Source organism: Tiliqua scincoides, chromosome 5, assembly GCF_035046505.1.
Source record: "Tiliqua scincoides isolate rTilSci1 chromosome 5, rTilSci1.hap2, whole genome shotgun sequence".
NCBI classification, from domain to species: Eukaryota; Metazoa; Chordata; class Lepidosauria; order Squamata; family Scincidae; genus Tiliqua; species Tiliqua scincoides.
The window spans coordinates 99,795,829-99,812,466 of NC_089825.1; the positions used below are offsets into that span (position 1 = coordinate 99,795,829).

General features: G+C 44.7%; 1 protein-coding gene across 1 annotated transcript; it reads left to right on the forward strand.

The window, feature by feature from the left end:
* The first annotated feature begins 5 nt into the window (after nucleotides 1-5).
* On the forward strand, nucleotides 6-15,760 carry LOC136652588 (vomeronasal type-2 receptor 26-like). The gene is made up of 4 exons (XM_066629520.1): nucleotides 6-34; nucleotides 11,608-11,662; nucleotides 12,090-12,216; nucleotides 14,856-15,760. The coding sequence occupies exons 1-4, from the start codon at nucleotides 6-8 to the stop codon at nucleotides 15,758-15,760; spliced, it is 1,116 nt and encodes a 371-aa protein (XP_066485617.1).
* Nucleotides 15,761-16,638: the final 878 nt, after the last annotated feature.

Consider the following 16,638-nt stretch of genomic DNA (forward strand, 5'->3'; position numbering starts at 1 on the left):
CCACCATGGGCATCGCGCTGCCGCTGGCGGAGCCGTGAGTCTGCCCCGAGTTTGCTCCCTCTGAGACAGACGCATCTGTCCTTGTTGCCAGCTGGGAGCGAACTGAGCCCAGCTGGTGTGCGCGCTCCAGGCTGGTGCTCTGGCCCCGCCTCACCCCAGCCGCGATAACTAACCGCGGCTAAGCCTCAGCCTGGAGGAACGAGGCGGGGAGGGGGGTAATCAGCTGCTGGCACTGAATTGGCACCAACAGCTTATTTTGGCATTCACTTGTCGTACAATCTTACTTGGACTAGATACTGTAAAATCAGGATGAATCATTGATGGTGCAGAATATTTTACGTTTCCACTTTTCTAGAGGGGGTGCTTATGTCTCTGCATCTCTGAAGGTACTCAATGCCAAAATTATCCCCCAGATCCTGCATGGTGCTCCAATCTGGATTAAGGAGATGAATTGTTCCTTAGAACAAATTCAATCTGTTTTTCTGTGGAAAGTCTTGGATCTACCCAAATGTGTTACCTTTGTTACAGACAGGACAATAATCGGGCTTGGTTGAGGACTTTTAAATTTTGGCTAAGAGTTTATTACATGTCTAGTCAGAATAGCCTTTTATTTGAGCTCTTAAGGGATTTACTTACCCCGGTGGGATCTACAGGGGTTCTTCATAAGATCAGGATAATTGGCATTGATGTAGGGGTGCTGGATGCACTGCCCTTTAAGTTGGCAAATCACTTAATTAAAAGGAGATTTTTGGACATCCATACCGAACTTCTTTATAGCAGAGTGAGTCAAGTTTGTTCCCCACAGAATTTTAAGATTTTAATGAAAGCAGGTGTTATGCCAGCACATTTAACTTTGTTACTGTGTCCTTATGAGCATAGAGTGTTCACATTGGTTAGATGCAATTCCATGCTATATTTTCTATTTTTTCCATTCAGAGATATTTCTGGTCGTGCTCCAATAACCCAGCTTTTTCTGAGCTTTATGAAGCACTACATCTCAGTAATGTTACTGCAGTACACCTATAATTGGCCCTTTTCTTTCAATGTTCATCATCTAGGTCTCAGCCACATAGTCACAATGAGCTCTGGGCTGATGCACCTGATCAGAATAAGCACCCAACTCTGCAGTACTGAAAGAGAGAGATCTCGATATACCTTCAGTGCTATCACGGGAGGGCGGGGGCATTGAAGGTGTGTACCAGACCAGATGACACCCTCAGCTTGACTTGAGTCAGGTTATGAGTCTCCACCCCCTTTAACTTGACTCGAAAAGGAGCCAAACAAGCGGACTTTCTGAGTTGCATTCTGGGGACTCTAAAAGACTTAAGTCCTGAGTTTTTAGGTAAAAAAGGCAACTGCATCTCTGTGGACAAAAACGGAGCTGCTGCCAGGGTGTGTGTTTTTGTGTATGTTGCAGTTCTCATTTAATACTCCCCTGATGTCCCCATCATATCTGTAAACAAGGTGGGAGGGGGTGGAACAAACTGTGAGTGCGCAGACAGAAGTGGCACGAGGGAGGAGGGTCACATGCATCAGTGGGCAGGCTTACCAGTATGACCCACTCCTTTGCAGCTCTACTCATAAGTAGTTTCCTTGTGACCAGTCATTCAATGAGCCTGCTGAAACCATGCCATGACTCCCGGATGGCTGTGAATTACCACCACCACCACCCCCGCCGCCTTCTTCCCTCACTCGTCCAGGGATAAAACCTTCCAATTATCACTGGTTCCTTTAGAGATGGACAAGAGAGCCCAGCTGCCTCCCCCCACCTCCTTCTCAATGCAAAACCAAAACATTAAGTCTTCCCTGCCTCCTGGCTGGAAATGCCCTGCTGCTTCCCGGTCTGAATGATGGCCCCACAATGTCTTTCACACCTCAGGAAAAGTAAGCAAGCACACCCAGACAGAGCCAGACTTGATTCTGCCTGCATGGGGACTCGTTTCCGAGTCAGTGGCCTCAGACCTGAGTTAGTGCCAGAGTAAATAATATATAACACTAAATTCATAGCATGCGGTGGCTGCTTTGCCTTCTTTTTTATTTTTTTATAAGTCAAATAGCAGCTGGAGGGACTGGCAAATGGAGCAACAGTTTGAGGATGTGGCCACAGTTCTTTAGGACTTTGCTTTGGTTCCACACCTTATTATTATTATTATTATTATTATTATTATTATTATTATTAACAGTATTTATATACCGCTTTTCAACTAAAAGTTCACAAACTGGTTTACAGAGAAAAATCAAATAACTAAATGGCTCCCTGTCCAAAAAGGGCTCACAATCTAAAAAGATGCGCTCCTGATCTCACCACTATACAATATTCCATTGGTTTGCAAACGTTTTAGAGGCCCTAGAGGCTGCAGCCTGATTTCTAAATGCCAAGGAATGTGGCTATAATGGTGATTGGGCAGGAGTGCTCTCCCCCAACCTGATAAGCAGCTTGTTGCACCCTTGATGCACAGTCTCCCCTGTCAGTTTCACAACCAAACAAAAATGGGGTCAAGTCCCACTGGTGGGTTTCAGACTCCCAGTTTGGGAACTGCTGCACGATTTGAAACAGAACAAGGTTTGCATTGACAAACCATTTGGTGCTTCTTTCTGTTTAAATGTTCACACAGGGGCATGACTGGAAATGCAACCATATGTCCTAAAATCCTAAACACCCCTACCATCCACCATTGTTTTGTTACATTAAATACTATCCCCACCATTTCTTTAAAAAATTTCAACAGATCATTTTTCATATGTAGTGTAATAAAATTTGGCCCATCTGCCGAGCACTCCTTTATCAGATTTATCTAACATATAGCAATTAATCTATGGATAGAGGTGAAATCTGAATGGGGATCACAACGAAGGCAACCCACATCACACCATGATCCCAATTCAGACTCCCTTCCACAAAATTGTATACCGTATGATCTTTGTAAACATGTATGTTTTTCATTTCATAAAGACGATCAGGGAGATGTTTAGATACTCTGTAATTATCCAAAGTACTGTGATTTCCTTCCTTGTGCAGTTGGTAAGAAATGCATCCATATTTCAAATGGAGGTGGATCTATTCTGAACTGTATCACGGAGGAACAGAGATCACCAAACATTTCTTTTTCAAAACCTTTTGGGGAGACATTTCTGTGACCACACATGCTGCTGAGTGAGGTTCCTGTGAGGTTCCATCAGGATGCCAGCCACAGAGACATCATTGTAGCTGGAACTGTAGTTCAGGATGCAGAAGTTCAGATGCAGCTGGGTTAGACATGCATTTGCAGCCCTGTGGCTATTTCTGTTCTTCCTGCTGCTGCTTCTCCCTTCTCTTCCCTGTTGGGAGAATGTGCCCAGCAGTGCCCCCACCCCCCAATTAGCAGCTTATTTAACCCTTGATGCACAATCTGCCCTGTCAGTTTTGCAACCAATCAAAAATTGGGTCATGCCCCACTGGTGGGTTTCAGACTCACAGTTTGGGAACTACTGCACTATTTTAAACTGAAGAGTGTTTGCATTGACAGCTATTGGGAACTTTCTTTCCATTTAAGTGTTCACACAGGGGCATGATTGGAAGTGTAACTATAAGCCCTAAAGTCCTAAAGCCCCCCCATCTACCATTGTTCTGTTTATTAAATGTTGTTCCCACTGCTATTAAAATACCAACAGGCCATGTTTTATTTGTAGTATAATATGATTGGGCCCACCTGCGTAGCATTCCCTTATCAGTTTTATTGACCAGAGCGTAGCTGTTCTGTAATGAGGGGTGAAATCAGAACTGGAATCGCAGCAAAGGCAACACACATCTCACATCTCACCATGATCCCAGTTCAGACTGCCCTTCCCAAAATTACATACTGTTTGATCTTCGTAAACATGTATGTTATTCATTTCACAAGGACAATCAGGGAGGTGTTTAGGTACTCTGTAATCATCCAGTACTGTAATTTCCTTCCTTGGGTAGTCCGTAAGAAATACATCTGTATTTCTAAAGGAGATGGATTTATTCTGAACTGTGTCAGTGCTCAATGGTGGAACAAAGATTGATCAGGCATCTCTTCTTTAGCTCGCCACACCAGTCAAACATTTCAGGAGGAAACTCTGTGACCACACATGCTGCTTCCATGTGGCTCCAGAGTGAGGTTCTATCAAGGCACCTGCCATAGAGATATCATTGTAGCTGGAACTGTAGTTCAGGATGCAGAAGTTCAGATGCAGCTGGGTTAGACATGCATTTGCAGCCCAGTGGTTGTTTTTGCTCTTCTTGCTGCTGCTTCTCCCTTCTCTTGTCTGTTGGGAGGATGTGCCCAGTAAATGTGAATTGGAAGGAAGCTATGGTGATACTAGGCTAGGTGATGCTGTCATTGGTGGAGTCTTATCTCTTATATGTCCTGTACACACTGCAATCAATTTTCAGAGACTACCAGCAATGGAGGGAGTCAATTTCACGTAAGTTATTTTGTGTTTGGTGGCCATCACTCTACTTGAAACATGAAGACTAGGGAACAAAAGACTGCACTGGGGTTGCATTTCAACAGGTGCAGCTTGCCGGGAAGAACAGTTTGGGGATGGGGCTGTGGCATGGCCAGGAAGGGAGTGGAGAGCATTGAAAGCAGCTCTGTTTATATCCTACCCCTTTCCTGGCCACAGACTAAGTGCATTTATCCACTTGGACTTGCAAGAACAAAATCACTGGCACAGGTCTGAGTAGATCCATTGCGGCAGCTAAGAATTACTTCAAGATAGAGGAAGAAATGTTCCCTTATGTAATCATTTTTGTTCTGGTCAGATGAACAACTCCATTCCTGCACCCAAGTTCCTGAGTGAGGTTCCTGTGAGGTTCCATCAGGATGCCAGCCACAGAGATATCATTGTAGCTGGAACTGTAGTTCAGGATGCAGAAGTTCAGCTGCAACTGGGTTAGACACGCATTTGCAGCCCAGTGGTTGTTTTTGCTCTTCTTGCTGCTTCTTCTCCCTTCTCTTGTCTGTTGGGTGGGGTTGGGGCAATGCCATGGTCAGGAAGAGAGCGGATATCTTTGAAAGCACCTCCATTTATATCCTATCTCCCTTTCTGGCCACAAACTACCTACACATATCCGCTTGGACTTGCAGCAGCAAAATCACAGTCACAGTAGATCCATTGCAGCAGCTAAGACTTACTTCAGAACAAAGAAAGAAATGTTCCCTTACACAATTATTTTTGTTCTGCTCAGATGAACAACTCCATTGCTGCACCCCTCTTCCTTACACCTCTTTAGTTTTGTTTCCTTTTCTCATTGTACTTGGAATGATGTTTTTCACTGTACAAGCAAATATCCAATATTGTAGGTGTCATTGTCCCCTAAAATTGAGTGCTGTGCAAACCAGCACTAAAAAGACATTGTTCTTAATGGAACAAGAACCTGACAATGACTGCCCAGAATACACTGCTCTGATTGACAATAGCTGTCAGTCATGCCCAGGATGAACAAAACTATAGCAAAAGAGTACTCAAGGAAATGCCATTGTGGGTGGTACTACTGTAAATGTATATGTGGCGCACATGACAATGTGCTAGACCTTATCTTTGCCTCAATGTCAATCTAATTTCAGAATAGAGTACAAGCATTATCAGCATGTCCTGGCCTTCCTTTTTGCCATTCATGAGATCAATAGGAATCCCAACCTCTTGCCCAACGTGACCTTGGGCTTTAAAATCTATGACAACTTTTTTGAAGGAATGGCCACATCTAAGTCCATCCTGGATCTACTCTTCAAACAACAAAGGAATGTACCCAATTACAAGTGTGGTAAGAAAGGTGATGTCTTGTCTTTCATTGGGGGATTCACGGTAGAGTATGTCATCCAAATGGCCAACATTCTTAGCCACTACAAGTTTCCACAGGTATGTACATTTGGATGCATGAATGGGTGGCATAAAACCGCTCTTCACTTCTTATATTATTTGGGACTTTATCAGTGAATGCCTTTTTTTAGCTTGAAAAGTATTGCAAAGGGGCAATGCAGTGCAATAATTAAATCGTTTTTTCAGAAGAAATAACCATTTGAGGAGGTTCTTGAGATCTCAGTTGTATAGGAGGACATAACATGACTGATCTGTAACCCAGATGTGGGCAGAGAGACCTCCAGCTCATAATAATAATAATAATAATAATAATAATAATAATAATAATAATAATAATAATAATAATAATAATAATAATAGTCGGGGTCGCTGCCTCCCTCCCTCCCTGACTGACCTGGAGAGGCTGGGGAGGGACCCCCCCCACTGACAGCAACAGCCAAAGAGGAGGAGGAGAGGCTGCCTGGACCCTGGGAGCGCCCGCCCAGCTGCCTGTTCCACCAAACACGAGGGAAAGAAGGGAGGCAGGGACCAGAGCCCCAGGCCCCTGTAAGGAAGTGGGAGGAGGGTGAGGGAGGAAGGGGGGAGCAGAGAGGGCTTCATAACAGAGGCCTGTGATGAGGATCAGGAGGGCAAGGTGTGGAGCGGTTCCTGCTGCCCCACTGGTGAACACCACCTTCAAGAGACAGAGAGGAGGATAAGGGTGCTGTGACCCCTTCCCTTTGGTCACCCAGCTGAGGCTCCAGAGGCACTCACCTCCACCCTTCGTTAGGCCTCCTCTCCCTTGCTGGGAAGGCCTGGGAGGAAGGGAACCAAGCTCCACAGACAACAACCGCCTCGCCCCCACAAGACACCTGACAATACTAATGTTGGTATTTATATACCGCCTTTCTTGGTCATCCGATTTCTCCTCAGACTTTAATTCAAGGTGGTTTGCATAGCAAGGTTTTCTAAACCCTGTAGGAACCTTTATAATAGAATAGTTCTGATCTTTCATAGAAAGCCTCATTACAGCTGAATTCCTTCCCAGTCTGGCCTCCCTCTGGCTGCTTCGCCTCCAATGCAACTTGACAGCAACTCCTCCCTGCCACTGATGGTCAACTCCTTATCAGCATGTCGAGAGCTCCCAGATACTTCTGGTTTTTCCGAACTGGTGTCCCCAGATCTTCAGGGATACAAGGCAGCAGCTCCACCACTGAGCCAGACCTCCTGCCCTAAACATGCTTTTCAGTGTATAGCACCCAGGTTTGAATCCCAAGAAAATGTGTCATAAATGCAGCCAGTTATATATACTGTTCTTAAGCTTAAGCACCCCAATCCTATCACACAAATTTCAATATTGCTTAGTCATGTCTCATATTCTAGCGATACAAACCATAGAAGTGATTTTAATCTTTTAAAAAATGGGAACTTGAAGCTTGGCAAAACAATAGCTTGATATGAATCAAATATGTTACCCATTTCAGGACATTAAGTGATGGCTTGTGGACAAGGTAAAAGGAAATGTGTTGTAACTCATTTGGAGCACAACCCTATGCATGACTACTCAGAAGTACACAAGTAAGTCTCATTGTGTTCTATGGGCAGTGGCATAGCTAATGATTGTGTAGTCCAGTGCTAAGTTCAAAATGTTTCCCCGGAAGTGATGTCACAACTGGAAGTGATGTCACACCCTGGCTTTAAAAAAAGTGAAAACTGGAGGAGCACACCTCCTCCTCCAGCAGCTCACCACCCACTTGCTCTGCTGCCTCAGTGGCATTGCTAAGGCATCTGTTTGCTACCTGGGGTCAAAGTTGTTTTTATTTTCTGCTTAATTGGCCACAACTTTTGATAGAATACAGATATTCCAATGCCATTTTTTTTTCATCGCATTCTGCATTAAGTTACCTTTCCAATGATATATAACATGATGCTATTATTCATACATACCAATATTTTCACAACTTTGGTCACTAGTGTCAAGCTCAGCTTGCTGTCCTGCTAAAGCTTGATGCCCAGTGCAACTGCTACCCCCTGTACCCCCTTAGCTAAGCCACTGTCTATGGGGCTTCCTCCCAGGAAACTGTGCATACAATTACAGACTTACTATAATTTAATGATGGGAATGTATAGACAGATACATTATTCAGTACACTTAGCATATCATTGATAAGCAAAAGTCTGGATTGTACAATAAGTACTTTAGTTTGGAAAACGGTGGTTAATTTTCTAAGCTGTTATAAGCCATGTTTTCCCCCATTAGATTACTTATGGTACGTATGAGAAACCAGTCACAAAAAATAATTTCCCTTCTTTATACTGGATGGCAATAAGGGAAGGTACTCTGCACACCGGCATAGTCCAGCTACTGCTGCATTTCCAATGGACATGGATTGGTCTCATTGTTTCAGACGATGATAATGGAGAAGGATTTCTGCAGAGGCTTACACCACTGCTAACTCGGAACAGCATTTGTGTTGCCTTCTTAGAAAGGACTGGAGCCAAGGATCTTAATTCAGATCCCACTCAAAATACATTCTTGCAAAATATATGGAGGATACGCTCCACACTTTTATCCACGACAGCCAACGTTGTTATTGTTGACGGGGACTCTCAGACTCTGGAACCATTGGCACTCCTTTTATATCTAGCTGAATTTATACATAAACATCTTATAGGGAAGGTTTGGATCACGTCACCTCAGTGGGATTTCGTCAGCACTGTTTACACTGAGGGCTTCTGTGCAAAAACATTCCATGGGACTTTGTCTTTCACAACCTCCGTGAAGGCCGTGCCAGGATTCCAAGACTTCCTTCAGACTCTAAAGCCTAAAAAGTCACTTGCACATTTTCTCTGCTTTTTTTACAAATTGGCATTCAGGTGTTGCGGTGATGTGAAAATTAAAACTTGTAAACACTGTACCGGAGAGGAGAAACTGGAGAGCCTGCCTCAGACTGTATTTGAGATGGAGATGAGTGATGTGAGCTACCGTATTTACAATGGTCTCTATGCTGTAGCACATGCTTTAAATGCCATATATACGTCCAGGCCGAAAAGAATGCTGAACGGAGACACAGGCAAACCTTTGAACATTGAACCCTGGCAGGTATATTCCTCACTGTATTGAAACTGTTATGTATGGTGCAATCCCAAGCACACTTACTAGGAAGATAATTGAAGCACAGTAGAAATCACTTCTATGTAAACTTGCTGTGGATTGAGTGGGTGGTGTGGGTGAAATCATGTTCCCAGGCACATGGGGGGGGGCATATTGCTAAAGCTAAGCAGATCTGAAGCTTGCAGGACTTTGATGACAGACCTCTTGGATATCCCATGCACATTGCTTTACAGCCCAAGCCTATGCATGTCTACTCAGATGTAAGTCCATTGCGTTCAATGGGGTTGACTCCTAGGAAACCTAATAGGGTTGATGCCTTAAGTTCCAAAATGTAAGAAAAGTGGAATATAACAGGAACGTGTGATTCAAGCCACAGGTGAGACAGAACTGCCCCTTTGTAGCCCATGGAAAAGTGCCACAGCTGCCCCGCCTGCTTCCACCTGATGAGGCTCTCTTTACAACCGAGAAAGCAGAAGCAAGGAGAGGCTCCTCAAGTGTAAGCAGGCAAGTTTACAGCACCAATGAGCTGCACTGTAGCCCCAAGTAAAGGAACAATTGTTCCCTGACCTTGACAAGGCCTCTGTGACTTCCCCCACACTGCAGGATGCAGAGCAGGCCCCATTGGCATAGTTCCATCAGTGCTGCAAAGTTTGGATTGGGCCCATAGATGTGGACAAGTTGGACATGATGGTTAGCTGAGAGGAGAAGAAGATGAGGAAGATCTGCCAAGCGTATTCTAATACGTTTCAATAAATGAAAAAAGTTCTTTTAACTTGAACATCTCAGGTTTACAGGTGCCTTTTCTGACCAGGGGTTTGGTAACACAGTGCGCAATATATATTGAAGGTATCAGGTGTTTTTTATTTTTGTCCAATCTAGATGCACTTTTTTTTGAAGAATGTCCACTTTAACAATGGTGCTGGCCATGAAGTCTGGTTTGCCAAAGAGGGACTGTCTTCTGGACTTGATGTCATCAACTGGGTCACTTTCCCCAATCAATCCTTCCTTAAGATCCCAGCTGGAAAGTTTTCTCCAAGTCAAGATTTTACCATCCATGATGAGGCCATTGTGTGGAATAGCAGATTTCAGCAGGTAGGGCTGAAAATCCTTCAGCAAGGTGACCTCTTCATTTGCTTGGGAACATTCCTGAACATGACAGCATTCCTGGAGGCATGCATTGCATGCTATGGTGGGGGCAGGATGGAGAGGCCTTTGAGATGTAAAGGAGCATACTTTCCCCTGACCTCTCTATAGACCCCTTTATAGCCTAGAGGTCTCCTTTTACCTATGCCAGCTCTATAACTGGTATCAGCCCGAGGAGAGCCCGAGAGTGGGGAAGCTTGAAAACTAGGGGATAGGATTTGACATGCATGACTCCCACCAGATCAACCCCTTCCCTCCCTGACCGACCCCTGTTCCTCCCCTGAAGTGCCCAATTACTCCTCCTCTCTGCCCAATACCCAACCCTGCCAACAACTTACTTGAGTCTCCATTTATGGCAGCCAGAATGTGTCCTGCAATGCTGGAATGTGAGTCCTAGCAGTGCAGGGTGACCAAAGGATTTTACCCCTGAAGTGCAATTGTATACCTGACTACTCAGAAATCAGTCTCACTAGGTTGAATTGGGCTTACTGCCGGGAAAGTGTATATAGGATTGCAGCCTTACAGTCACAGTTGGTATTGTACAAGTCTTGAAGGAATGCTGAAACAAGCCATTAGTACATATACCTAAAGTTATTATCCAAATGAATTTTAACTGATCTATTTTCCCCAAACATCCCAGAAGCTCTAAATCTATCCGCACTTACCTCGAGTAAGACCCATTGACTATCACTGTTAAAAGCATATACATGCTTTTAAAATTACAGATCTGAAACATTTCCCCAACATACATACCATGGTAGCATAAAGTCTATTAAAAATAGAATGCACATTGAAATGAATGGGGACCCATCCAAAATTGGGTCGCAACTCACCTAATGTGTCCTGACCAACAGTTTGAGAAACACTGAATTAGACTGCAGCCTTAGAGTCACAGATCGGTATTATCCAGGTTTTGTAGGATTGCTACGACTACACCATTAGTACACATGACTAAAGTAAATATCCTCATCCACTTTAATCTAAACTTGTACTGGGTCTTTCCTGTCCTCTACAGACACAGAATAAAATCATTTTAAACATATTTACAAGGCACATAGCCTATCAAGTTGATTAACCAAATATCTATATTGAGGAAAAGATGGTTAATAAATATACCTATATTGAGAAAAATATCAGATAGCTGGGGTTTGAGTTGGGCCCCACTCACAGGAGGGCCCCACCTTTTCACAAGTTGAAACACACAGAAAAAAGGAGGATGTCCCTAGTGTTGAGTATTAAAAGACAGCTTCCTCTTCTGTCCCATTCTTTTTATTCTTAGATGCTACCCCATTCAGAATCTAATTGCTATTGGCCACTCGTGTACCATGGAGGGTAAAGGGGGACAGACGTCCCAGGGTTCCACCCCTCTACCCCCTGCCAGCATCCATCCCTCAATCCATGCCTCCCGACCACCACTTTCACCACTTTCAGCTGCCCTTCAGAGACCTTCTGGGGGCCGGGGAAGTTGCATATGGTCTCCTCCTGCCTCCAGAGGCCTTCTGAATCCTCTGGAAGGCTTCTAAAAGCCCTTATGTTTAAAGCCCTTATAAGAACTCCAGAGGGCCAGAGGAGACCACGTGTGACCTGGACGCGATGGTAAGGGGTGGCAACCGGTGAGGGGGGGCAGTATTCTCTGATCCTGACACCAGGCAGCACAGGGGCCAGGAATGCCAGTGCAATTGCCAATTCCCTGATGAAATAAAAGCACGCTGAGTTTTCTGCTAGCAAAAAGGCACTTTGGGATTAAACCAAATCCTGGTGTATTTCCTACTTCTTTTGGACTGTGGTCTGAACTGCTTTGAGACCCAGTAGGAAAAACAAATCTCTCTGCCGACTCTCCATGTAGTCAAATACCACAGGAGTCTACAGCAAGTCACTGGCAAAAGGGGAGTTCTCTGTTGCTGGTCAGGACCAAGTTGATCTCCTGTTCTTGATAAGCTGAAGTGCACTGAAAGAGAAGGATGGTCGTGGTGGTGGGCATCAAATGTTTGCTTCAGCGTTTCTTCCCCTTCTTTCTTCTTAGAATCCGCCTGGTTCAACCTGTGTTGAGAGCTGCCGTGTCGGACACAGCAAGACGGTTCGAGAAGGGAAAGCCCTCTGTTGCTATGATTGTACTTCGTGTCCAGATGACATGATATCTAACCAGACAGGTGATTGACAGTGCCCTGAATTTACAGGAAATATTTGCAAATATTTGTCCAACCTAACACCATAACATATGCCTAGGTATGGTCTGTTCTTCTCTGAATACTTAAATCATGATGCACGGTTTCTTAAAGGGAAACTGGTTACAATGATAACAAGGGAGGAACCTTGAAAGACCTCAGAGGCAGTCCATTACACAGTTCAGTGCACTTAACTCCACTGGTGCCTGTCACTTGCTGCGTTTTGTCATTCCCCTGATACTAAGCATTGTTCACCAGGAAAATGAGGAATTCTTGTCCAACGTTTGCTTTCAACCTTCCATCATTCTTCTGGATTCATAGAGCTACTGACACTCTCTTTGTCAGAGAGTTGAGTTGCCAGGGGAGGTTGAAAGGGAGGGTAAAAAGAGTCCAGTCTCTCCAGAGTGCATGGAGGCTGCTTAAAACAACAGTAATAGAGGCCCAGCAGAGGTGTATACCGCAAAGAAAGAAGGGTTCCACTAAATCCAGGAGGGTGCCCGCATGGCTAACCAGCCAAGTTAGAGAGGCTGTGAAGGGCAAGGAAGCTTCCTTCCGTAAATGGAAGTCTTGCCCTAATGAAGAGAATAAAAAGGAACATAAACTGTGGCAAAAGAAATGTAAGAAGGTGATAGGGGAGGCCAAGCGAGACTATGAGGAACGCATGGCCAGCAACATTAAGGGGAATAATAAAAGCTTCTTCAAATATGTTAGAAGCAGGAAACCCGCCAGAGAAGCGGTTGGCCCTCTGGATGGTGAGGGAGGGAAAGGGGAGATAAAAGGAGACTTAGAGATGGCAGAAAAATTAAATGAGTTCTTTGCATCTGTCTTCATGGCAGAAGACCTCGGGCAGATACCGCTGCCCGAACGGCCCCTCCTGACCGAGGAGTTAAGTCAGATAGAGGTTAAAAGAGAAGATGTTTCAGACCTCATTGATAAATTAAAGATCAATAAGTCACCGGGCCCTGATGGCATACACCCAAGGGTTATTAAGGAATTGAAGAATGAAGTTGCAGATCTCTTGACTAAGGTATGCAACTTGTCCCTCAAAACGGCCACGGTACCAGAAGATTGGAGGATAGCAAATGTCACGCCTATTTTTAAAAAGGGAAAGAGGGGGGACCCGGGAAACTATAGGCCGGTCAGCCTAACATCTATACCGGGTAAGATGGTGGAATGCCTCATCAAAGATAGGATCTCAAAACACATAGACGAACAGGCCTTGCTGAGGGAGAGTCAGCATGGCTTCTGTAAGGGTAAGTCTTGCCTCACAAACCTTATAGAATTCTTTGAAAAGGTCAACAGGCATGTGGATGCGGGAGAACCCGTGGACATTATATATCTGGACTTTCAGAAGGCGTTTGACACGGTCCCTCACCAAAGGCTACTGAAAAAACTCCACAGTCAGGGAATTAGAGGACAGGTCCTCTCGTGGATTGAGAACTGGTTGGAGGCCAGGAAGCAGAGAGTGGGTGTCAATGGGCAAATTTCACAATGGAGAGAGGTGAAAAGCGGTGTGCCCCAAGGATCTGTCCTGGGACCGGTGCTTTTCAACCTCTTCATAAATGACCTGGAGACAGGGTTGAGCAGTGAAGTGGCTAAGTTTGCAGACGACACCAAACTTTTCCGAGTGGTAAAGACCAGAAGCAATTGTGAGGAGCTCCAGAAGGATCTCTCCAGACTGGCAGAATGGGCAGCAAAATGGCAGATGCGCTTCAATGTCAGTAAGTGTAAAGTCATGCACATTGGGGCAAAAAATCAAAACTTCACATATAGGCTGATGGGTTCTGAGCTGTCTGTGACAGATCAGGAGAGAGATCTTGGGGTGGTGGTGGACAGGTCGATGAAAGTGTCGAGCCAATGTGTGGCGGCAGTGAAGAAGGCCAATTCTATGCTTGGGATCATTAGGAAGGGTATTGAGAACAAAACGGTTAGTATTATAATGCCGTTGTACAAATCGATGGTAAGGCCACACCTGGAGTATTGTGTCCAGTTCTGGTCGCCGCATCTCAAAAAAGACATAGTGGAAATGGAAAAGGTGCAAAAGAGAGCAACTAAGATGATTACGGGGCTGGGGCACCTTCCTTATGAGGAAAGGCTACGGCGTTTGGGCCTCTTCAGCCTAGAAAAGAGACGCCTGAGGGGGGACATGATTGAGACATACAAAATTATGCAGGGGATGGACAGAGTGGATAGGGAGATGCTCTTTACACTCTCGCATAATACCAGAACCAGGAGACATCCACTAAAATTGAGTGTTGGGCGAGTTAGAACAGACAAAAGAAAATATTTCTTTACTCAGCGTGTGGTCGGTCTGTGGAACTCCTTGCCACAGGATGTGGTGCTGGCGTCTAGCCTAGATGCCTTTAAAAGGGGATTGGACAAGTTTCTGGAGGAAAAATCCATTATGGGGTACAAGCCATGATGTGTATGCACAACCTCCTGATTTTAGGAATGGGTTAAGTCAGAATGCCAGATGTAGGGGAGAGCACCAGGATGAGGTCTCTTGTTATCTGGTGTGCTCCCTGGGGCATTTGGTGGGCCGCTGTGAGATACAGGAAGCTGGACTAGATGGGCCTATGGCCTGATCCAGTGGGGCTGTTCTTATGTTCTTATGTCCTTTTCAGATGCAGCTCATTGCGTCAAATGCCCAGAAGATCAGTACCCAAACAAGAACCAAGATCAATGTATCCCCAAACAGACAGCCTTCCTAAACTACGAGGAACCCTTAGGAATTGGTTTGGTTTCTATTGCTTTTTCCTTTACAGCAATGACAGTTATGGTGATACTGATCTTCTTAAAGAACTGGAACACTCCCATTGTCAAAGCCAACAATCAAAACCTCACCTGCATTCTTCTCAGCTCCATCCTGCTTTGCTACCTTTCCTCCCTTCTCTTCCTTGGAAAACCTAGCAAGGTGTCCTGCCTTCTCCGACAATCAGCTTTTGGCATCATTTTCTCTGTGGCTGTTTCTTGTGTTTTGGCAAAAACTGCCACTGTGGTCCTGGCCTTCATGGCCACCCAGCCAGGGAACAGGATGAGGAAATGGCTGGGGAAAAAAGTGGCCCACTCCATTGTCCTTTCCTGTTCCCTCATTCAAGTGGGGATTTGCACTGTATGGCTGTACACCTCTCCTCCTTTTCCAGATGTTGACATGCACTCCCAGACTGAGCACATCATAGTGGAGTGTAATGAAGGGTCAATCATCATGCTCTATTCTGTCCTGGGCTACGTTGGTTTTCTGGCCCTAACCAGCTTCACAGTCGCTTTCCTTGCCCGAAAACTGCCAGATACTTTCAATGAAGCCAAATCCATCACCTTCAGCATGCTGGTCTTCTGCAGTGTGTGGGTCTCCTTCATTCCTGCTTACCTGAGCACCAAGGGGAAAGACGTGGTGGCCGTGGAAGTCTTTGCCATCCTGGCCTCCAACACTGGCCTCCTGACTTGCATTTTTCTCCCTAAATGCTATGTTATTGTGCTAAAACCAGATCTCAACTCCAAGCAGCTGCTAACAGAGAAGAGAAGTAATTAAATCGGATTCTAAGATGATAGTTGTTTTGCATGTTTTTCTCTCTATATGTATCCATACAGTATGAATACTGGATCACAGCATATCACATTTTTAATCATCCTGATTCTTTTGAATCCATTTGGTGGGGTGAGAAATCATTTCAGAAGCAATAATTGCACCTTCTGGGTAGCTATCCACGGATAATGTTAATAATGCAAGATACAACCCAGAAGTCAAAATGTGGAAACAAGGAAATACCAAGTTCATATTAAAGGCATGATGCTAAGACAGCACAGGTGACCAAAAGAACCCAATGGTTTCCATCCTCTAAGAATCGTCCTCCAAGAAGTCCTTCCTTCACAAGAGGAACAGTTTTTCCAAGTAGGGACCTTTATAGCCTACTTGACTATTGGAAATTTGCATGCAGTATCTACTTTTTTTCCCAGTCATGGATATTTCTGGTCATGATGCAATAACCCAGCTTCTTCTGAACATTATGATGCGCTGCTTCTCAGTCATGTTACTTAGAACTGGTTGTTTTCTTTCAACTTTCATCATCTAGTTCTCGGCCACTTAGTCATAATGAGCTCTAGGCTGGTGCATCAGATCAGAATACGCACCCTACTCTGCTGCACTGGTGGGGTCGCTGGGTCAGAAAGAGAAAGATCTCAATATACCTTCAGAGGCATCAGAGGGGTGTGTGTGTGGAAGGTGTGTACCAGACCAGATGACACCCTCAGGGGCATGGCACCACTAGTGGCCAACATTTTGGAAACTTTTGGAAAATGTGTATTTCTGAATAAAAGCACAATGTTATATATCATTGGAATAATAATTTCATGAAGAACGTAATGAAACAAACCATGTTGATTTATCTGTATTCTGTCATATATTATGGC